The sequence below is a fragment of the Dromiciops gliroides genome, chromosome 6 (assembly GCF_019393635.1).
Source record: "Dromiciops gliroides isolate mDroGli1 chromosome 6, mDroGli1.pri, whole genome shotgun sequence".
NCBI lineage: Eukaryota > Metazoa > Chordata > Mammalia > Microbiotheria > Microbiotheriidae > Dromiciops > Dromiciops gliroides.
In genome coordinates this window covers 264741868-264765460 of record NC_057866.1, presented here as the reverse complement: position 1 = coordinate 264765460, position 23593 = coordinate 264741868, and the positions used below count along the sequence as shown (strand labels likewise).

At 38.0% G+C, this 23593-nt stretch overlaps 1 protein-coding gene across 5 annotated transcripts in view; it reads left to right on the top strand.

Annotated features, from left to right (window-relative positions):
* Positions 1 to 23593, top strand: part of LARP1B (La ribonucleoprotein 1B) — an 88682-nt gene that overhangs the window by 13546 nt on the left and 51543 nt on the right. For 2 of the 5 annotated variants that reach the window (XM_043971757.1, XM_043971754.1), the window contains exons 2-9: positions 828 to 886; positions 1349 to 1408; positions 4105 to 4291; positions 8984 to 9034; positions 11446 to 11586; positions 13069 to 13212; positions 13433 to 13601; positions 17369 to 17513. In XM_043971757.1, the coding sequence (XP_043827692.1) occupies positions 828 to 886; positions 1349 to 1408; positions 4105 to 4291; positions 8984 to 9034; positions 11446 to 11586; positions 13069 to 13212; positions 13433 to 13601; positions 17369 to 17513 (956 nt within the window). The remainder of the gene's footprint in view (positions 1 to 827; positions 887 to 1348; positions 1409 to 4104; positions 4292 to 8983; positions 9035 to 11445; positions 11587 to 13068; positions 13213 to 13432; positions 13602 to 17368; positions 17514 to 23593) is intronic. The other 3 variants (XM_043971755.1, XM_043971758.1, XM_043971759.1) reach the window with 3 other exon arrangements.

The window sequence follows — 23593 nt, the reverse complement described above, 5'->3', positions numbered from 1 at the left end:
TGGGGGGAGGGGCAGGCTGACTAGGGAGGGCAGAACCAACTCAGTTTGGAAATGGAGAGATTCAGAGTCTCTGTACCAGTTGAACAATGGGATCAGCCTATGAATGGCTCCTGCACTTTTTCTTTTTTTTTTTTTTTTTGCTGGGCAATTGGGGTTAAGCGACTTGCCCAGGGTCACACAGCTAGTACGCATTGAGTATCTGAAGCTGGATTTGAACTCGGGTCCTCCTGAATCCAGGGCCGGTGCTCTATCCACTTCGCCACCTAGCTGCCCTGGCTCCTGCACTTTTGAGACTTCCAGGGCAAGAAAGAGAAACATTTAGTCTTTTTATTTTTAAAGTTATTTGTTAGGCATGCTCATTATTTATTATAGCTATATGGTCTTATCAAGGTACTGGTGGTTTTGGTGCTGTAGATAACTATAAATTATAGTGGGCTTGTTGCCAGAAAATCGTATTGTGAACCTTATGATTTCTTGTTTTTGTTTTTTTAATTTTGTGGGGCAATGGGGGTTAAGTGACTTGCCCAAGGTCACACAGCTAGTAAGTGTCAAGTGTCTGAGGCCAGATTTGAACTCAGATACTCCTGAATCCAGGGCCCGTGCTCTATCCACTGCGCCATCTAGCCACCCCCTTATGATTTCTTAATGGGAAGGGTGAGTATAATAAGTGTACATGTGATAGACTGAAGTTGAGTAGTTAAATTGAAGTTGGTATAACTGCAGTTGATATATACATACATACATACATACATACATATATTGCTTATGAAAAATGAATCTTGAAATCAAGTCACAAAAGCAAATAACATTATAATTTTTTCCCTTAGAACTAAGTTCCACAAAAATTATAAAAGCGGGAAAACCCAAGACAAAGAAAACTAACAAGGTATGTCTTTTTTCAAGAAATAAATTGAAAAATCACGTTGAGAGTTTCTGCATCTTAGTTATTTTTGTGATTGGTTTAGAAATTTTATTCAGTGGTCCCCCACCCCCTCCCCAATTTGGATAAGCTCAATTGGAAGTATAAAATGTATATTAAAGGATATATGGAGACAGAGGGAGGTGGGGAGGGAGAAAGAGGTGATATTTTTTAGCATCCCATCTATCTTCCTCCTAGTTTGGCTACAGTTGCATTAATTTATTCCAGAGAATATTTAGCAGTTATTATTTTGAAACGGTTTTTTGATCTTTGGTGGTTTCTTTCCTGGTTATGCATTAGGTGCTTATATGATTTTAAATTTGCTTGATTTATTGGTCTTAAATTTCTACCAGTGAATACAATTTTTTCCATGTTTTATATAGAAGTATTTTGATAACATTTCAGAGTAATTATTTTGTTGCTTTGCAGGCTAGTGATTTCAGTGACATCACAAATTGGCCAACACCAAGTGAATTAGTGAACAATGAAGTAAGTATTCTATATTTTGGAACTTTTTAAATAAGAAAAAGGCTATTATTTCAACTTATCACAAAGCAGCATGCTTGTCATATAATTCACATAATTGTCAGCTTGCAAAGTGTACTGTCATAGGATTTAGGAGGTATAATATTGTAGAAATCAAGGGTTGTTTTTGTTTTACAGTTTAACTCTGACTCAGGTGATAATAGCTAGCATTTGTATAGCTTTTAAAGTGCTTTACAGATCTTATTTCATTTGCTTCTCACAGAGGTCATGGATAATAACTGTTAGGGTGAGGATTGGAACCTAGGCCATTAACTACTGTTCTCCAAAGTCAATTTTAATTTTTTTACATCACTCATTTACCAGGATCGCAGTAATATGATCTGTGTGTGTATCTGATGCCAGTTATATGTATGTATGTGTGTGTATAAGTGTGTGTGTGTGTGTGTGTGTGTGTGTGTATGTTTTAATATAAAGGTCAAGGTCAAGGTGTAAAAACGTTTGGATTTTAGTAAAAGATTAATACCTGTCCAGTTTCTTTCAAAGAGTCGATCTATGGTGGTAGTTCTAGGATTGAGAACAAAGAATAAAAACTAGACTTCCCTTTAAGGAGATTAAATTTTGTAATGGGATACAATAAATGTAATGCAGATTCAAAGGATCTGATTTCTTTTTTTGTCAGCATGAGGAACTCTTCCCCCAGACCAAGCCTATCTGAGACACAAAGGGTGAATTACTTAGGGCTACACTTAGTAAATATCAGAGGGCTATTTGAACCTCCAAGTCTGACTCCAAACCCAGCATTTCTAAACCAGCATTTGTTGCATGTGTGTATTTAATTTGTGGAGGGAGAGAATACAGCTGTGGGATTCAGGAAAGACTTTCTCTCTAGGGCTGATGTACTTGGAGAAAGCTAAGATTTTTAAGAGAAAGAGGCAGTGAAGGAAATAGAATCTAGAAATGGAGGAAAGTCCATACAATGGCATGGAGGTGGGAAGGAGAATGAGCTGTTCGAGGAATGGCAAGGTCAAGGCCCATTTGGCTAAAGTAGATTTGTTGAAGGGGAGTAATTTGAAATAAATCTGGAGGGGTGGGCTGGAGCTAGGCTGTGAAAAGCTTTAGATTTCAAACTGAGGAGTTGGTAAGTAAATTAAGAAGGAATAGCTGCTGCATTATGCTTTTTGAAAAATGGGTTGGCTTTTTGTTGTTGTTGTTATCTTGTCATTTTCCAGTGTGCCGCCCCTTTTCCTGATTGATCCTTCCTTGTTTTGTATGTGACAGTGACCATACTTAACACTATAGACCTCATTCTCTGTCTATAGTCCACTAACCTTCTACCAGAGATTGGTATGCTTCGTTAGCAGTCCTTTTTTAACTACTGAAAATATTTTAAAAATGTTTTGTTGATGCCTTTTGACTTTATATTAGTAATTTCTGGGAGAAAAGACCCTTCCCATCTCTTGTGACAAACAAAATAAGCAAAAACTAGATCTAGTGACTACATTGGACAATTTATCCAACATTCTCTCCTCATAAACCCCCTACTTCCCTCCCTCCATCTGAAGAGAGGAGGCTTGTTCCATTATCACTTTGAGAGGACCATCATGGATTTTTAAAATTCCTTAGTTTGGCTTCCTTTTAGTGATCTTTTCATTTACACTGTTGAACCACTTAAAGTTGTTGGTCAGAACTAACAGTTCACCCTTGGTGTTATCAGTGATTTTAGCAGTGTGTGTATATGTGAAGTCAGCTTGCCTAACTTAAAGAATTTTGTGTTGCATTTGTAATTTCTTAAGTATTAGGTGGTTATTGCTGAAAAACAAAACACATTGTTCTTTGCATTTGACATAAAGCCAAAAAACCTTTTCTTTTTTTTTTTTTTGGTGAGGAAATTGGGGTTCAGTGACTTGCCCAGGGTCACATAACTAGTAAGTGTTAGGTGTCTGAGGCCAGATTTGAACTCAGGTCCCCCTGAATCCAGGGCCGGTGCTCTATCCACTGTGCTAAATAGCTGCCCCAAATCCAGAAAACTTTAATTGAATTTCTGATGATTTAACTCTAGACATGGACCTTGGTGGACTGGCATCCAGCATTCTTAGGGAGGGTTGCTGTCTTAATGAAGCTGTGCTTGACAAGGTGGATGCTTGTTAACTTGAATCTGTAGATTCTATTTCCTTTTCTAAGCATTTCCCAGTGAAAATCAGGGCAATTCTGTGGAAGGAGAGCTTTCTTTCCTTTTTTTCAGTCCAAACTTGTGAGATCATCTCTGTGGGGGGAACTCCCTTAACTGATGCAGATCAGCAATTTGTATGTAATTTCGAGTCAGGCATGAGTTTTCTGGGTCACTGAGAGGTCAGATCACTTGTCCAAGTCACACAAAGCTCTGTGCGTTCAGAGATAGGACTTGAACCCAGACTTTCATATGAGGTTTTCATCTCCTTTTCTCCTGTTGTGTCTCATAGTTCAGCCTCCATATAGATGTCCCATGTTAACTTGTGGCCATTTCATCCAGATGTTTTAAGTTGATGCCTTAGATTTAACAAAGGCTAAAATAGCTGGGCAGTATGTTGGCCCCTCTAGGAATTAGTATGAGTTTAGCTTTCAGTAGCCTTTTTTGGTTCATTTATTAATTTTACCCCAAGATATATTCTCACATATGTTCAGTATGAGCATAATAGTGTTAATTGTTAATAATTGATCAGAATTTTTTACAGTGCCAGAATGCTACCAGTCAACCAAATAAGAAGCCACAAAACAGAAAAGAAAAGGAAGAAAAGACTGAAAAGAGAACCAGCAATGAGAGCAAAGAAAACCGGGAAGCAAAGCTTGATGGCCCTGGAGAAAATGTCAGTGAGGACGAGGCCCAGTCAAATAATCAAAGAAAAAGAGGTTGGTCTAGACTATTTAGATAACTTACTGAAGAATAAGTGTTCATGAAGGAGGGCCTGTATAATCACTGCTTAGGAGGGAGCACTTTTGAGTGAAACACCTGCAAGAGCAATTCCTTTGGGGGCTCTCTCCGAGGTCAGTGTACTTCGTATTTCTACTTCCATACTTTTATCACCCCTAGTATTTATCTGTGAAAAGGAAGTTAAGACGAAAACTGAAATAAAATGGAAGGAATTCCTTCCTAGTCATATTTCAGAGGTTGAAGGGACCTTGAGGAACATCTAGACCTGGGCTCTTACTTAACTTGGAGTTTGTAAACTATAATATTTTGATAACTATTTCAATAAAATTGGTTTCCTTTGTAATCATGTATTTATGCATTTAAAAACACCCTAAGAAATGGGCCATAGTCTTTACTAGGCCTCCAAAGTGTTCCATGACACAGTTAGGAACCTCTAATCTGTGAGAATCCCTTCTACAATCTAGCCTTTCCCTGAAAATTTCCCTGTGAGGGGAAGATGCTATAGTTCATTAATTGGCTACATTTCCCCATTTTCTTTAGCTAACCCCCTCATGGTATGCTCTCGAGGCTCTTTCCTGTTATAGTACCATTTCTTTGGTTATTCTCTAGCTCCCTAAAATGTGGTGCCCCAAACTGAATGCAGGACTGCAGATGGGGTGCTTACCTCATTCTGCCTGGCATCTGTAGTAATGTCATCTGTGATTGATACTCTTGTTGGGATGCCACGCCTCCTCCATCTTGAAACCCCAGTGTAGAGTTTTATTCTTCTTATGGCATTTGATCTCATTTGCTTCAGTCCAATGTTCCAGCCTCTTGAGGCCTTTTTGGACCCTTCTGTGGTATCCTGTATGTTAGCTGTGCCTCCCAGTTTTTCTCTGGATAAGCTTGCTCTCTAGACCTTTATTCAGGTTGTCTCTAACGATGGAAAACATCAAAGGAGAAGCCCAGATCCTACAGACTGTCACTACAGACTGTCTCCCAAGTTTCTGTGGAGCCATTAGTAACTGTTCTTCAGGTCCAGACTTTCATCCTGTTCTCAACTATTGCCTGGCCTGTATCCCTCCTTATTTATAAAGATAGATATGAAACTTTGTCACACACTTTCCTATAATCTAGGTAAAGTGTATGTATATAACTCCTGAATCACTTTAGTGACCCTGTAAAAAAAGGAAATGTTGTAGTGTTAAAGAGTGCTGTGAACCTGTTTTTAACATTTTTTGGGGGGAGGGGTGAGGCATTTGGGGTTAAGTGACTTGCCCAGGGTCATACAGCTAGTAAGTGTCAAACATCTGAGCCCAGATTTGAACTTGGGTACTCCTGACTCCAGGGCTGGTGCTCTACCGTATCACCTAGCTGCCCCTCTATGAACCTGTTTTTAATGAAGGTCCTGTTGGGTCTAGATGTTTAAACTTTTGAATATACTTTTATTTTTTCTAGGAATCAGATTGAGCTTGTAGTTTTCAAATTCATTTTTTCCCCCTTTTTTGAACATTAGGACATTTGCCATACTGCATGGTCTATCAGTGATCACTGACAGTGGGTCTGACAATTGCAAACTAAGAATTTGGCAGTAAATAATTCAGTAAAATGGAACTATAAAATGTAGTCGAAGACTCAGATAATCTCAAGGGGTAGGAAGTTGCCTTAGAGCCTATCTGGTGAACAAGAAACTCTCTACTATTATATACATTATATACATCCTTAGCAAGTGAGCCTTTCTTTGAAGACTTCTGGTAAGAGGTCAAGGTGTCACTATTTCCTAAAGACAGCCCTTTCTACTTGTGGATCCTTGTAATTGTTAGCAAAATCTTCTTTAATCAAAGCCTAAATTTAGCTTTGTAATTTTTGTCATTCCCAGCTCTGTCCTCTGGGGCCAGCCAGAATCACGCTGACCCTTTTTCTACATGCTGCTCATTTAAATACTAAGGTAGTTCTTAAGGTTTCTCAACCCCCTCGCCACCCCCCCCCCATTCTTCTCCAAATTTAATTTGACCCGTCCCCTATTGTCTCTCCAGGTGACCAGTAATGCCGCTTAAGGTGTGATATCCAGAAAAAAGATATTTTAGACCTGATATGACCAGGACAGAAAATGAGAAGTAGTAAAAAGATTGTCACCTCTCTTACTGGAGACACACTGACTTGCTTAGAACGCAGTCTTAGCTCACATTTAGTCTTCCCCCACTTGGCACACTGTTAGGACTCAAACCCTTAGCTATTTTTCTTTCCAAAAAAATGTTAGGAGTTTTAAAATCACCAGTAATGTGGCAATTGCTATGTAATATTAGAAGATAATCTCCCAGCATCATGTGGCGCATGGTCTAATAGACATCAAAGATTCTCTGATGTTAAGTAAAACCTGAACATATTTTTACAACTGAGGAAATTGTGCTCCATAGAAATAAAGGAATGTGTCTGAGGTCACAAAGGTCATTAATAGCAGAGTTAGGAGCCCACCTAGGGATCCTGATTCTTCATCTATAAATCTCATCTCTGAACTATGCTTCCCCCCCCCCCCCCCCAAAGGGGTTAGGCAAACTTGACTCTTTAAGGAAGGAGACCTTTTGTGAAGCAAAAACTACTCATAAAGTAAATGGAGATGAAAGCCTAAACAAAGGAGGAAATATCAGGAACATTTTCTCCTTTTCCTGGAATTCTTTCTACCAGAGTTGTAAAAACTGGGATATAGTTTTACAAAAACAAAAACCTCAAACACTGAGGATTGTTATTGATCCAATTTGTGTGTGTAAGTAATGGAAAGGGAAGTGTGTAAATAAACAAATGGAGGGTTGGGATGAAACTGATGGTGTCTGATAAAGCTGGGTTATATCTCCCAGAGCTTTTTATATTATAGAATCTATTTTCATAAAGTTACTCACACATTTGTATGGGCTTTAAAAATTATTAAACTTTTACTTGGAAAGATAAAGATAAAAATTGAGTGATCTAGAAAGATGCAGAAGTGTAGAGGAAATAAAAGAAAATTAGCTGGGAAGAGTCTTTCCTTTTGCAACTCATCTGCTTCCTTCCATTCCTCTTTTTTAAAAAGTGTTAGTGACGCCTTTATTTAGTAGTCATTTCTTGGGAGAAGACTACAACCCCTTCCTCAAACCCTAGCTTGAACCCTTCCTGTGACAAAACAAAAATCCCAAACCCACATAGTAGTAGTGTTGTACAAGCCTTGTGCCCCATTAGGGTCCTGTGTATCTTCTCTTTCCCCTGCAACCCCCAATCTATTCTACAGGGAGAAAGGAGATTCCGCTCTTTGGGATTTGGCTATTTAGTGATTTGGGCTTTTAAATGTATCTTCTCCAAATTGTATGCGTTGGGTGGTCCTCTTTACACCTTTCTCTAAAAACCCTAAATCTAGTTTTAGGAGTAAACTAAGTCGTGAGTAATATTCTATAATGGACACTGCCTAGTTACTATATTTCAGTATTTCTTAAAAATTTTTCCAGCCCATTTAGAAATTCTAAATTAGTATTAGGTATCTGATAGCCCCAAAGATTACAGGCCAATCTTCAGTTTTGTCCAGCATCGAATAATGGTTATCAACCATCCTAAAACAAATAGAGCAACTCTGAGGACTTCTCCATCATTTAAAATATATTTTTGTTCCAGATATTAAAATCATTTCATTGTAGGACTGGAAAAGATCTTGGAAAATATTTACTCCAACCTCCTTTGAGACTTTAAAGAAATGTTCAGTTACTGTGTCAGACATGTTAATGGTTGTGCTGAAACTCAAAACGGAGTCTCTGACTCCATATCTTGTGCTGTTTCTATTATATTATATTTCTATTCTCCTTGATAAATATCCTATGAAATGGGCACACAGGCACTGCTTATTCTGATCATTTACAAAGTCTCACTTTACTGTAAAATATTTCTCTACTTAGTACTTAGAAGCTACAGTGCTACTGAAATGTAAATTTTTTCTCTAAAATATGCAAGCCATAATATAGTTATTGCCCATTTAATCAGGGTTTGAAGGGTTTTTTGGAAATGATTTGGGACTAGGAGAGTTGTAGCAGATACATTATTATTTTTTTATAAGATCCCTACAGTGAAAAGCAGTTGTTTAAAAATAAAGAACATTGTAGCACATACTTCTCCTTTGACAGTATCCCTAAGGACTTGAGTTCTGAGGACGGTAGAACAAAAGCTTTTGGGATCTAGATCTTCTGGTGATGTGTTTTGCTTCCTCTTCTCCCCCCCCCCCCACCTTAAAGGGGAAAAAAATGATGGAAAACACATGTATACATACATGTTGTAGAAGGAAGAGCAGCCATATATTATTACTACTGATAGGTATTTGTTTAGAAATTCGTCTAATCAGCATGAGGGGTTTATGTGTTGTTGTTTTTTAAATTAAATGCTAAGTGCCAGGAACCACTTCCTTCTTAGATTCCTTCAGAGGCCACTGTCCTTTTGGGGCCCTGTTATAGAAATAGATAAATAAGTGAGTGAAGACTTTGGAAAAAAAATTTATTGTTGTCATTGAGTAATGATTAAAGCCCTGTGAAAAATGGGACTACTTGAATTGGGGTTGCAAGTCAGGAACTTGGAGGATAGGACTAAGCTATGAGCATGAGTTCACTTAGTATCACCAGCCAATCTGGAAGGTAAAGGATGGAGCTGATGTGTTCTTGGTGGCTTGCTCCACCCTACAGGAAACCTGCCATATTCTGTATCCTGTGTGAGGACTTCTTTGTCAATTTCAGGTAAATCCATTATGGTTTTGTTATTTCTATTATAAAAGTATAATAAAGCTCTCCATATTCTGAGGCAATCTCCCTGATGTAGGAATGCATCGAAAAGCCTCTTAAGCTTCTTAGTTCAGAGCTCTGCCCCTTGCTCATTCAGAACTTCCCCTGACTTTTTAGAGCAGAGCATTATAGAAGCAGTGAGAACCTTCAGGAGGCAGGAGAAATCAAAGTTGACATCCTGAATGGCAAGGAAAGGGAAGTGCCTGAAAGCTTCAGGATTGGATTCCTCTGGAAGGTGTTTTAAAAGGGTCCTGGACAATAATGATTAAGAGAGAAGAGGACCCAATGGGCGCAAGCCCATCACTGCTACCTCCTTTCTCCATCTTTGTCTCTAAATAGGTGAGGGTTGGAGATTAAATGAGGCATCATCAAACCAAATGGGACTTGCTCATGCTGGGGGGATTAGATTGGAATGGAGTAAGTTGGTGTTTACAGGCTGATTCCATATAGGTCCTCCTTTTCCCATCAGCATTGGTGACCTTCAATAATACCAGATAAGCCATGTCTAGGGTATTTGGTAGAATTGAAAAGAAGGCATATTTTGTTGTGATTTCTTATTGTACGTCCCTTTCTGGACCCTTTTCCTACCTTTTGCCTTCTTTTTCTTTACCGTTCAGATACTTAGTGTCTTCCTGGGGCTTTCAGATTCCTTAGCACAGGCTAAGTGCTTATCTAAGATGCCTCTTCCCTTCCAAAATGCACCATTTGAAATTCAGCTGGACTCTGATAGGTTTGATTTGATTAAACTGATGAGTACAACAGTGCTGAACAGCTCTCGAGAAAGAAGGCTTTTGCAGTTTTTTTAAGAAGAACTTGCTGAGTTCCTTAGGTATTCTTTGCTCCCATTACTTCTGTTCCATACCTGGTTTGTCAGGGAGTAGAAGGTAGGCACACTGGTGTTGTCCCACATTTTTTTACTTAACTTTTCCTACCCTCTCTGCATATTGCATGTGATGGAAGCATGGGATGACACAGAAAGACATTGATTTTGAAATCTTGCCTCTGTTCAGAGGGCCTCTAATACTGCTTGCTCTACAAGAGCCATAATGACCCTGAGTCATCCACAAAGGGTTAAATGATGCTCAGTTTCCTTTTGGAAAAAGTAGGGAATAGTTTATAAGCATTTGTTAAATGCCCACTGTGCTAAGCACCAAGGATACAAAGAAAGGCAGAAGATTGGCCTGTTCTCCAGCAGCTCCCAATCTGATAGGGGCTGGGACAACATGGAAACTGCTATGGACAGACAAGACTGATACGGGACACACTGGAGATCAACCAAGGGAAGACACTAGAAATAGACATATTTATTTACTCATACATATATGTAATGGGCAGTAAGAAAGAGAATAGAGTCTTCTGATCCCAATTAGGCATTCACATGTAAGAATATGCTTTTTATACACAAAGTATATAGTTTTAGTCACCATGCATACTGATTTGATTGCCCTCTTTTATCCTTTGAATTATATCATACTGATCTTTCTGTATTACTTTGTAAAAATGATATCCCCCATTTTTTTGCTACACCACAATTCTACCACTTCCCAAACATGGCATTAACAGGTTTTCAGTATTTGTATAAATACACTTTTAGAAATATTCCTATAAAAATTTTTGAATGATCAAATTAAGATAATCTTTTTCATTTATGTGACACCTCATTTTTTAGTAATTCCCAGGCAACTGTGAGGTATTAGTGTTACATTATGATAAGTTGGTATAAAACCAGACAGAGCATTTTGGATTTCTAAGGATGTTTCTTCAGGATTATCTAGTATGGTAACACTGAAGTTGGCAGGCCTCTTCAATACCGGGGGTGGGGGGGGAGGGTCGGGAAATCATTGTGAAGATCTCTATCTTCAGAGAATTATTTTTCTCAGTATAAAATATTGGAATAATTTTATGGATCCAAAAGAAAAATGTATGTATTCTAACACTGATTTCCACCCTCCTTTCCAAACACCTTTGTTTTGAAGATGCAAAATGTTTATCATTAGTTGAGGTACCTTAAGCAAATTTAATTAGGAATTTCATAAATGCAGAGAAATGATTAGATGTCCCACAATTATCTCCTTGAGATTAGATAAGCAGTTACCTTCTTTTGCCTTTTTTCTTTTTCATATTTAATTTCATTTGGAAAATTGTTGGGGGGAATTGCTTATTCACTTTTTACTTTATTTTTTAAAGTTCAAGTTCTACAGTATTAATTTTAGGTGATGTATCCATTGACTACTATTTCTAAAAGTTAAGATACTTGCTTTTTAAAATTTCTAAGATAGCCATATGATTTTTCCAGTTTTCTTTTTAAATATTAGGAAAACAATAGTAATTATTATTCAAAAAGATTCTGTTTTGTGTTCTTTAAGCTAATAAGCACAAGTGGGTACCACTTCATTTAGATGATGTGAGACCCGATAGCCAAGAAAGACCAGGATCACGGAACAGCTCCCGATCTCAGCCGGAAGCCAACAAGTCAGCGCAGAACAGCCGGCGAAACGACTCACGAAGTAAGTCATTGTCTCACGGTGCAAAGGGCTAAAGGTGAATTCTTAATGCCAGACTCACTGGGCATAGGTAAATTTTTGTTCATGTTGTGTTTTAAGTCAGATGCCACAATAGCTGCAGAGGCAGTGTTCCTCAGTGGGTAGAGAGGGAGGAAGATCGGGGTCAGGGCCTCTCCTGACAGACTTGGATGTGGACTTGCTGGGGAGGGGTCTTTCAGGGTTCCAGGCAAGGATGACACTTACTGACCTTTTCGTGCTCTCAGCCGACACTCTAAGATGTAGCCCGGCACTGGGAGAGGAGGTTTCTTTGCTCAGGAACTTACTGTGCCAGAGAAATGAGATGTAATCCTTGTCCCAAAGAGTAGCTGATCTTCAGTATATAGACTTTAAAGTTTGCAAAATGCTTTACATAGATAATGGCATATAATTCTCAGTGTGGCTCCGGTGCTGTGGCTAGGATAAGTCCCTATTTTATTGATGAGGAAACAAGTCCCACAGCAACTAAGTGTGAAAAGTAGGATTGGGACCTGTTTCAGACTCTTCTTGAAGTCCAGCCTTTTCTGTCCATTGTTATCTTAGTTAAGTAGTATTCAGTCAATGTTAGCAGTGAAAGGCTGATTTTAAGAGCTCTCAGCAAAGATGATAGTAATCAGCACTAGGTCCTGAGCTAAAAGGAGATGGAGGTGAGCTGTTATCTGTTCTCTGGGTTTTTCATTTACTCAAAGTTGAGCTTCCCTTTAGTGATCTTCACATTTATATTGTCTTGATTGTTTATGTTGTTCTCAAGTCTGCTTTGTTTGCATTTCATACAAATCTTCCCAAGTTAATCATTTATTATTGCAAAGTAATTGATTCCAATACCATAGTGTTTTTTTTCTTTTCAGCTCTGTCAATTCATGGGCACCTGCTTTGTTTCTGTCCTTAAATTGGGGTACATAACTGTGAGGCCCCACTGTCAATAGGTATAGATAGTTGTTAGTTTCTTGCTTAATTCCAAATTGTATTTTTCTATCTTTGGAGTCTGATTTTGATATAGAGGAAGGGGTAACAACACCAAATTAGAGGTTAAACCTCTGTCTAGATTTTAATCTGCTTGGATTGTTTAGTTCTGTTCAAGTCTGCAGTGATAGTAATTTTGTCACCTGCCTGGTTGATTTAAAAATAGATTCTGCTCTGTATTGTTAGTACTTTGCATTTTATTTTTTAAAAAATTCATTTTTAGGGGCAGCTAGGTGGCACAGTGGATAAATCAGTGGCCCTGGATTCAGGAGGACCTGAGTGCAAATCTGGCCTCAGACACTTGACACTTACTAGCTGTGTGACCCTGGGCAAGTCACACCGCCCTGTCCCTCCAAAAAAGTCATTTTTAGTTATGTTTTCCCACTCATAGGAGCACCCCCCCAATACTCTTTTGTAACCAAAAAAAGTGGCTAAGGAAAACCACTCAACACAATGAACACATCTGATTTATTTTCTTTTGAAAAGGTTGGAGACGTGATAGAGAGAAGAGAGATGATCAGGATGAAGTTTCCAGTGTGAGAAGTGAAGGTGGTAATATTCGAGGTTGCTTTAGAGGTCGAGGAAGAGGACGTGGCCGGGGCCGAGGCCGAGGCCGAGGAAACCCTCGAAGTATGACTGCCGTCTTTTTTGTTTTCTTTAAAGTGGACTAAAATTATTTCTGATTTTCATTAAGCTGTTGTTTCCCCCTTCTGTCTTTGTCTAAAGTATTTAAATATTGGTATGTTTTACTGGTGTTACAGTGTCACGCTGGTGTAAAATTAGGCATTTTTATGTTACTGACTTCAGCCTTGGACTTTTGAATAACCTTTTCCCTCCATGTTTTTTGAAGTGAACTTTGAATATTCGTATGGGTATCGAGAACAGCATGGTGAAAGAACGGATCAGCCATTTCAACCAGAACTTAACACTAGCATGATGTATTACTATGATGATGGTACAGGAGTTCAGATGTATTCTGTGGATGAAACACTGCTCAAAGAATACATTAAGCGGCAAATGTAAGTAGATCGTTCATGTAAGTAGATGGATTCAGATTTCTATGACTTAAATGTGTTAGCATGTTTTCTGTTTGTCAAAAAATACATTGGTAAATTTGGAAAATAAATGTTCCAGTCATATTTTATTCATTGAGGAAAGGATTTTCATTCTAATGAAATACTGTAGTTGATTGACTTTTCTTTGTAAAATGGATAGACTTTTCCTCCTTCCCCCCCTCCATATTTGAGTATTTCTCTACCCAATGAGATAATAAGATAGGTGTATGCAAGTTAAACATGTCATGGGAGGGTGTCCCGTAGATTTCTAAGAAGAGTTAATGGAAATGTCAAAGAAACCTACTTGTAAAATTATAAATAAATTCTCATAAGTGATTAAATTAAGAATGCAAATTGTGTTTGCAACTTAGTCAAAAGTAGTGTTATCCCATTCTTTTTTTAGATGGGTGCTTAATTTCATAAATTGAAAGAAAAGTGAAAGGAAATGGTTGTGATGATCTTGTGCATCTGTCTGTCAGTTGAGTATGAATTCTAAATTGGTTTGGCCTGTTTACTTGTTTTGTTTTCTTCTTTATTTTGGCCTTGAGGATGGCTGTCAGGCTCAGCTTGTGAGCAGGGTTTGGGTTGGCTTTGAGACAGTGTAACTAGGAAGAGTTCAGTAGCTCCTTTCCCAGTTACATTTTAACTTAGAGGCTCTTTAGTCTGTTCTTTTGTCTCTCGGAAAAAAAAAGTCCTCTGGTCATTTAGCTGTACAGTGTTTTCACTGCTTTATTTTAGTGGAGAGAGGATAAGTTCCCAAAAGATCTGTGTGTTTAATTTTCAGAATTGAAATACTTGTTTTCATGTAAAAAGCATTTAGGAAGGCTATTTTTGAAGGGATTAGTAGAGAGAAAATTCTTGAATAGTCATCTTACTATTTAATAAGAAAACACCCTCTGCCTATTACTGGCAAATATTTCTTTATCCGCACCAGCTGGACACTCCTGGGATGCCATCATGGTGGATTTAATTTTCCTGATAATAAATGAAGCAGCTCATTCATTCTGTTCTTGCTTCTTTTGTTACAGTGATTACAAAAAAAAGAAAAAGGCCTTTTATGTCTGGCATATGGCTACCAACCTCAAACCACTTATTCCGTTTTGTTTTTTTGTAACTCTTGCTGCCAGGCCCCTTCTGAGACCTGACAGTGGACATGCAGCTCCCTGTCAGGATAATCGGCCTCCACTGTCCTCAGACAAGTGAGGGAGGAGCAGAGCCACTCCAGGCTTGGCAAAATTTCTGGTCATGCAGTGTAGAATCCAGAGCTTCTAAGGTAGGACATGATGATGTCCCCTCTGACACTCAACACAACGTCAGACACAGTGTTGCTCATGATCTCTTGGATTTGTTTTCATTTCTATTTTGTTTTTAGCATCAGATTTTTGGCAAGTTTTAGTGCAAAGCTTAAGACAGCTTGTTAACTTGGTTTTATTGATCTGTGGTTGTTGGAGAACATAGAAGACCTAGTTTGGTAGAGTCTTAGTAAAAAAAACCTTTTGTCTCCTGGAAATTTCTGTTGTGTTTAGATATTTTTTTCCAGAAACCACCAGAGATGTAATTTTAATTTCCCTTTGCATTTGAAGGAGGAATATGCAGTTAAATGGATCTTAAAAATTTTGTGCTCATAAAAAACAAGATCGGGGAAAAATACAGAAATAGTACAAAATAGCAAGAGAAGAAAGTGCCTTTCAAATAAACTTGTATTCTTCATCATTTCTAGCCAAGACTGGTGCCTTCAAACTGTTCTCTTTAGTTATTTCAGGTCTAGGGAAGAATGTCATCATGTCATGATTTAACCTTCTGTAGCAGTGACAGTGGCTGTACCAGAGTCATATGAGAACTTTTGTCATCGTTAACAGGCATTTGGCATCATTTCTTGACAGCAGCCATTTTTAAGTGAGGGTAGAAATTTTCATTATAGCAGTCTGAAGCACGAATTGAATTCTTTTAGATTTCTGAGAAGACTTTTTAAGTAGATGAGAAATCCTCAAGATCATTTGGTTCTTTGTTGAAAATTCAAAATACTCTTTTTCCTCCAGTTTGCTAAGTCTTGAAAATAGGAATTAAGTGATTTTTTTAACTTTTTGAATTCCTGTTAAAACATTTTTGAGATGTTTATGGTATTTTATTATAATTTAAACTTTCAGAATACATTCTAGTGCTTTTACTTTTAACTTTTGTTTTTGGTAAGTGAGTGGGGAGATAGATACCAGAATATAAATTCCCAAGTTGTTTCAGTGGTTAAAACTTGCAAAATAACTAGTTCTTAGGAACAGGACTTATTGTTTATTTTTTTCTGTGTATTTAGAATTACTTTTTTCAAGAAATATCTTTAGAAACTTAAGTGTTTTAAAATACATGTGTATATTGTATTTATATGTGTATTTAATATATACATACCTGTAGCATGCCAGTCTTAGAAAATCTCATTTCTGGAATTTTAACTTACTGGTTATTTCTTCCATTAGGAAAACATGCTATAGAAGCTGATGATTAATTTCAAGTCTTTTTATTTGTGAAGGACAGTACTTGCTTTCCTGGTATTCTTGACTTTTTTGTTTTCAACCTTCTGTGCTTAATAATAATTCATCTCTTTGAGAAATTTTAATCTTTGTCTTAGGAATTTACTTTGCCCACCTTTCATAGGAAGCCTACTGTCTGAAAGATTTCATTCTCAAAGGCTGTGGCAGAGTTGTCTTTCATAATGTCTTTTTTTTTCCTTCTTTTTCTTTATTCTTCTGGATATGACTGAGTCTTTATCAGACATTTATTGTTTGGTGAAAGTCCTCACAGTTCAGGGACACTTCCAGATGCCATCTAAGCCTTTAAGCCGTGTCTGGTTCCTTCACACTTGGAATGGTGTCCTTGAAGACCTTTGTTCTTAGCTGTTGTCCTTCAGGCTTCTGCCATTCTTTGTATGGAGGAGAGAGGGCATTAGTCAGGAAATGATTATTACTGTCGTATTTTTGCCCATTGCTACTTAGATAAAAAAGCAGTGTACGTGTGGACCTTGCTCTTAGGTGGTGGAACAATAAAGCGTAATCAGCTTTTTGGTTAGGTAAGGAGGATACTTCCTATTTTTATTTTGAAATAACTTGGGAGAGCTACCTGCTGATTCATAAATGTAATGTATGTTCTCTACAAAGCTTACTTGGGGAAATGCCTAGAAAAGAGGGATTCTTCTGTAGCTCTTCTTATTCCCCCAGTCAACCTTGCAAATTTAACTCTAGTAGTAAGTGATATTTACTTAAATGCTAATTTCTTTTAACTTGAACACTTCCTTAGAAATGATTGAAATACAAATGAGAGACTGGTTAATTCTTGGTACTTTTATATGCATGACTGACATAAACATGTTAGATCAGTCTCAGTGTTGTGGAAAATGCAAACTCACCTATTTCCACCTGAATAATACCTAAAAATGAAAACACAATTAAATGCACTGCAAAAGATTAGTGTTATGTTTTCCTACTGGAATGTTTTTGTCATGTTTAGATGAGGCATGGGAATTTTTATAGATTTTTTTTTTCCATGGCCAGACTTCATGACTTTTATGCTAGATTGTTGATGTTTACTTAGTGTTAATCTTCCATCTATTAACCCATTATTTTTATTGCTAACCATAGCTAAAACGTGTTTTGTGGCAGATGAGACGTGGTAAAGAACAGACAATGATAGTTTTTTCAATAAAAGAATTAAGCTTATATTTACCTCCTTATTTCTCTCTTCAGTGAATATTACTTCAGTATAGAAAATTTGGAACGGGACTTCTTTCTTAGGAGGAAGATGGATGAACAAGGTTTCTTGCCTATTTCTCTGATTGCCAGTTTCCACCGTGTTCAGGCCCTGACTACAAATGTTAATCTCATTTTAGAGGTAATCAAACTATATTTACAAACGTGACGCTCTGTGTTTCATGTTATATTTCATTTCTCTTTCTGTGGGAGAACCTTGTATCCTTTTTACATGTTCAAATGATCAGTGATTTGAATTCCCAGTACAGATTCTCTCCTGGTGTTCAGCTTCATATTTAAATTGGACTTTCTGAGCCCTCTCATGCTACTAGGTTACTCCTGTGCTATAGACAGAACCTCAAAAGATTTACAATGATTTGGCTAGTTTCGAGTACAGGCCCATCAGGTTCTTGGATTTCATTCATTGAGCCACTTGCCTTTGGTAGCCACAGCAAGGTTTTGATGCCCTTCAGAGGCTGGGAAGCCGAAGATCTCCCTGGAGGGAATTTTTTCTCAAGAACGAGAAGGGAAGAACACAGTAAAGGAGTATTGAAGAAAATATATGTAAAGGAATTAACAAAGGTGGGCAGGTCATGGTGGGAGAACCAGGTAGAGGATTAATTGTAAGTGGGAGCTAAGATAGTTGAGAAAGATAGTGAATGCTTAATTATAAGAGAGCTTAACATTACCAAGTTTATTTTTATTTTTGTATATTTTGTGAACTAAAAATATCATAAATTCCAACTGAATAATAGAATTACATTTAGATGTAACCCGGGAGTACAGTGATGAAATAAAAATTAAATTGTAAGTGAAGAATTTAATGTGCCTTTTTCCTATTAAATAAATTAAAATATATTTAAAAAATTTTTTTTCTAAAATATATTTTTGAGGAAGAAAAGTATGCTATAAAGCCTTAATGTAACATCAAACTATGTAATCAGGTTATATATTAGGTACACTGCCTTCATCCTGCCTGCTGTTTTCTCTCTTTCTCAATAATCTTTGGTGACTGTTCAGTTAGCACCAAGACTCTGGAACTCCTTGTGACCTTTTAAAAAATATGTATTGTAAATTTTATTTTATAATGTATGAAAAAAGAAAAAGGAGATTTCATATGAAATAGTGAAATTTTAGTGCCTGCCTTTTGCTTTTTAAATGTAAATTTAATGTGAGAAAATGTATCCTCTTCTTATGTTTTGTATATTGAAAAGAACTTCATTGATGGAGAGGATGTTGTGGGACCTTCTTATCATTGTACTCTTTAGCTCTAATTCAGAAAAAAACACGAATTCTAAGAATATCTCATTACCATTAGGATTGCGTCTACAGGTATTTAGAACCAAAAATGGAATATGTTTACCTGTGAACACTATCAACCCTTCTCTGCCCTCCCTCTTCCTGAATTGATTTGTTTCAATTTTTTTTCTTTTTGAAAATGGAGTAGTCTTGTTTCATCATTTAATGTTAAAGTGTTTTGTACCAAGAGTGTTTTTAGTAAGCAAGAAAACTTGGACTGTTGAGCATTTACTGTGTGTAGAGGTCTGTATTAGCATCTGAAGGAGAAGACGAAAAACTAATTACTTGTTCTCATCTTAGAATTTGGGTAATACAGAAGCAGGGTGTGTGTGTGTAACATATCTATAGTTAAATCTGTCTGTCTATCGATCTATCTAATCTAATCATGCATAGCGTCCTGGGGGATAGCTAGGTGCCACAGTGGGTAGAGAGTTGGGCCCAGACTCAGGAAGACTAGTTGTGTGACTCTGGGCAAGTCCCTTCTCCCTTTTTGCCTCAGTTTCCTCAAGTGCGAAATGAGCCGGAGAAAGAAAGGGCAGACCACTATAGTATCTTTGCCAAGAAAACTTCAAATGGAGTCACAAAGAGTCAGACAAGATTGAAAATGACTCAAAAATGGAGAGTGCATGGCCTGCACTCAGGGAGATTCATCTTCGAATCTGGTCTCATTCACATATGAGCTGTATGACCCTGAGCAAGTAACTTGACCTCTGCCTGCCGTGGTTTTCTCAACTATAAAATGGGGCTGATATAAAAACCATACCTCCCAGGGTTGTTAATGAAGATCAAATGAGATATTTGTAAAGCACTTTTCTATATAAAATTTAGCTATTATAGAACACACATGAAAGAGCTCTTCTGATGAGCACTTGGAGAGCAACATATAAATCAGATAGATGTCCAGCATGGAGTTCAGGTAGAAGAGGGATTCTTATGTAGATTCATGAAGACCTGCAGAATCTCCTTTTTTCAGGTAACATGCTGATTATAGCAAAACCCAGATACAAAACTTTTTTTTTCTTTTCTTTTCGGCGGGTGGGTGGGGCAATGAGGCTTAAGTGACTTGCCCAGAGTCACACAGCTAGTAAGTGTCAAGTGTCTGATGCTGGATTTGAACTCAGGTCCTCCTGAATCCAGAGCTGGTGCTTTATCCACTGTGCCATCTAGCTTCCCCCTATAAAACTTCTTAAATGAGCATAATCACATAAAAACATCTTGGGGTATTTACAGGAAAAGCTTTAGTGAATGAAGAATTCTAGACTGATCTTTATTTTGGATGGACAATTAATAGAGCTCTTAGACTTTGCAGATAGACAACAATTTGGATCTGGAATGAAAAAGAGCAGGTTTCAGAGAGGAGAGCAGGGATTGTCCTGGATGACGTTTAGGAACTGTGCAGGTTAATAATAAATAGCAACAACAGCCTTTGTGAGAGTTGATGTACCCATTTTGCAGATGAGAAAGCAGCAGTGGTGACCCTTAGCTTCTCCCCCCTACTTTTGTTCTTGGTTACCTAAAGTAGGATGGGTAGGTGCATGGTACTAGTGAAAAGGCCGTAATATGTTATCAACTTTGAATTGTGCAGAAGTGATCAGATGTTATTTATGAAACAAATGGCCAGGAATGGAGGTGAACCCATCATGGAATGAGAATGAGGTAGAACCAGTCGAAGGTGTTGTTCCCCAAGGGTGACAGGAGTCTGATGTGTTGCAGTTTGTCCCACTAGAGGGAAGAGCCATTGTTACGAACTTATAGAGGGATTGAAGAGGGAGAGCAATAGAGGAAAACTCAGAGGGATATGTGGTGTTTAGTATTTGGGTTACTGGAGAACTTTCTTTTTTGCCTCTTTTTCTTCTTTTTGGGTTTTTTTTTTTTTTTTTTTGGTGAGGCAATTGGGGTTAAGTGACTTGCCCAGGGTCACACAGCTAGTAAGTGTTAAGTGTCTGAGGCCAGATTTGAACTCAGGTACTCCTGACTCCAGGGCCTGTGCTCTATCCGCTGCACCACCTAGCTGCCCCAGCCTCTTTTTCTTCTAATGAGAATTAGAAGCTTGAAGAAAATTAGATTTGGAATTCTAATTTCAGCTTTTAGTCATTTGTTCTTTGGTCATCAATGATCATTTAGTTTCTAGGTTCCTCTTAATTTTTCTTTTGCAAAACAGAAATAGATTTATTATGTGCCTCAGGGGAAGTAAGCCTATTCAGTAAGTTATGGTCTCTGTCCTTTGGAACTCTAGGTTATAGGGGATGTTGATATAATACAAATAAAAGCTTCCTTAACCATGGTGGTTCTGAATGTACCCTGTTTTAAGAGAACTTGTTGTATTTCAAAGTCTTGCCTTACCAAAAGATAAGTTAGTGATTTGTGTGGTTACTAAATATACAAGATATTCTTTTTGTTTGTTTGTTTGTTTGTTTTTGTGGGGCAATGGGGGTTAACTGACTTGCCCAGGGTCACACAGCTAGTATGTGTCAAGTGTCTGAGGCCAGATTTGAACTCAGGTACTTCTGAATCCAAGGCCAGTACTTTATCCATTGCGCCACCTAGCTGCCCCCAAGATATTCTTTAGGAGACTGAGGGCAGGAGAACACAGCTTAGTGAATCTTGGCATCTTTGCCCAATGCCTTGTGCTATGTTCTGTGCTCATGGGCCTATTTTGCACAGCTAGAAAATATGAAGCACTGGGTTTGGGGGGGTGGCGACAACTAATTTCTAGCTCTGGTGATGTCAAGACTGGCAATCCGAAAGAAAGCTAAGTTTTCAATGCCTTTGTTAGTGAGGAAATAGAATTAAATTCCATTTAGTAAAATTTGTTCAATTTAACAGACTTTTACTAAGTTCCAGTATTTGAAAGGTACTGTGTAATGTGATGAGAATACCAAAACAAACTAATTTACGTACTTACAGATGATGGTGAAGATGAGTGGGTGGGGCTGTGGCTTATGACATGTAGTCCCATAAGTTCCAGGGGCAAAAGGAACAAAGGCAAAATACACACAAAAAAAGTCTGGAGAAATATTTGCGACCAGAGAAAGTTACATGGAAGATCAGGTCGCTGAGCTGAGTGTAGAAGGTAAAGATGGGTAGTGAAGGACAGAGGTAATGGCTCTTGGCTGATAGTCTATTTAGATTTGGACAATGGCACGGGGAGTTGGTCATTTTGTGCTTTTAAAGCAGAGAAAAACACATTTCTTTTTCCTATTCATAAGACATAAAGTTGGCTAGAATCTCATGCAGTCGCTCCATCCTTACATAAATGGGACTGTAGTTGAGAAGTGAACAGTTACAAGGGCTTCTGTGCCCTTAGAAGCAGGTATCATAAAATTTGGGAATGAAAGCTCTTTATTTCTGGTTTGGGCAAGGGCCCTCAGTTTATTTATTTACTTTTTTTTTTTTGCGGGGCAATTGGGGTTAAGTGACTTGCCCAGGGTCACACAGCTAGCAAGTGCTAAGTGTCTGAGGCCAGATTTGAACTCAGGTCCTCCTGAATTCAGGGCCAGTGCTCTATCCACTGCACCACCTAGCTGCCCCAGTTTATTTTTATTTTTGTATATAAATGTAATAGATTTTTCCACTTGGTATTCAAACCCCGCCAATTAGAAGCCAGGGTATTGTGGAGTAGAAAGGTACACTGGTACAGATAGGTACCTAGAAATGACTGCACCTAGCTTAGCTGCAGGGTAGGAGATAAGTAGTAGTATAAAAAAACATGCTTAAAGCTTTGTAAGTATACGGGGCTTTGTAGTCCAGTATGGAACAGTATTGTATTCTCAACAAATGTATGCTTGAACCCATTTGGTAAAAATAAAAATAAAAAACAAACTGTATACTTATGTCTCTAGAGTGTAATAAAGCACAAGAAAGTAAGCACAAAAATGCCCTGAATAGCCAGAAATGTTTTCAAATTGTATCTGAACTGGGTATTAATTGTTTGATTAAGTTATTTTGGTAAGGACTATCAAAGTAATTTCTCAGTGGGGGTGGGGTGGTGGTGGGGGTGGGGGGAGGACCAGGACAAAAAGAATGGAGATAGATTCTTTTGTCTAGATCTGTGAAGGACTGTTTGGATCTAACCACACCTAGATAATGAACTTTGCCTTGAGCAACTTCAGTGAGGGTCTTTTGCAATATTTTCCCTGATGTCATCTGTAGGGTTCATTTTAATATATAGGTCACCAGGGGCAGCTAGGTTGCACAGTGGATAGAGTACTGGCCCTGGAGTCAGGAGGACCTGAGTTCAAATCCGGCCTCAGACACTTAACACTTACTAGCTTTGTGACCCTGGGCAAGTCACTTAACCCCAATTGCCTTATATTTATATATATATAGGTCACCAGTAATGACCTGCCTGTATCAAAAGAGGATAAAGGGGCAGCTAGGTGGCTCAGTGGATAAAGCACCAGCCCTTGATTCACTTGGACCTGAGTTCAAATACGGCCTTAGACACTTGACACTTACTAGTTGTGTGACCCTGGGCAAGTCACTTAACCCTCATTGCCCTGCCAAAAAAAAAAACCAAAACCAAACCCCAAAACAAAAGAGGATAAAAACCCTTGGAAGATACCAGGAAAGGTCTCTTTTTTAGGACAACATGGGTCTTGGTGGGGTCTTTCTGGGGCTTTTCTCTTGCTCCTATTAACTGGCATACTGAAGCTCTCCCTGCTTTCTCTACCACTTGACCTGAGATCATGAGAAGTTACAGAGACACATGGTTAAACCTTTACTGGTATAATATTATTATATTAATATGCTTGCCCAGAACTGATAGTATATAGCAATAGCAATTAATTTAAAAAAATACAGGAACTAATTGTAGATGGGGCATACACGCAGGTACTATACTGATCCCTGATAGAATATGGTAGGGGACATTTTATTTTGGGGCTCCATCAAAACCCCAGAAGTCTGCTTCATTGGGCTGTG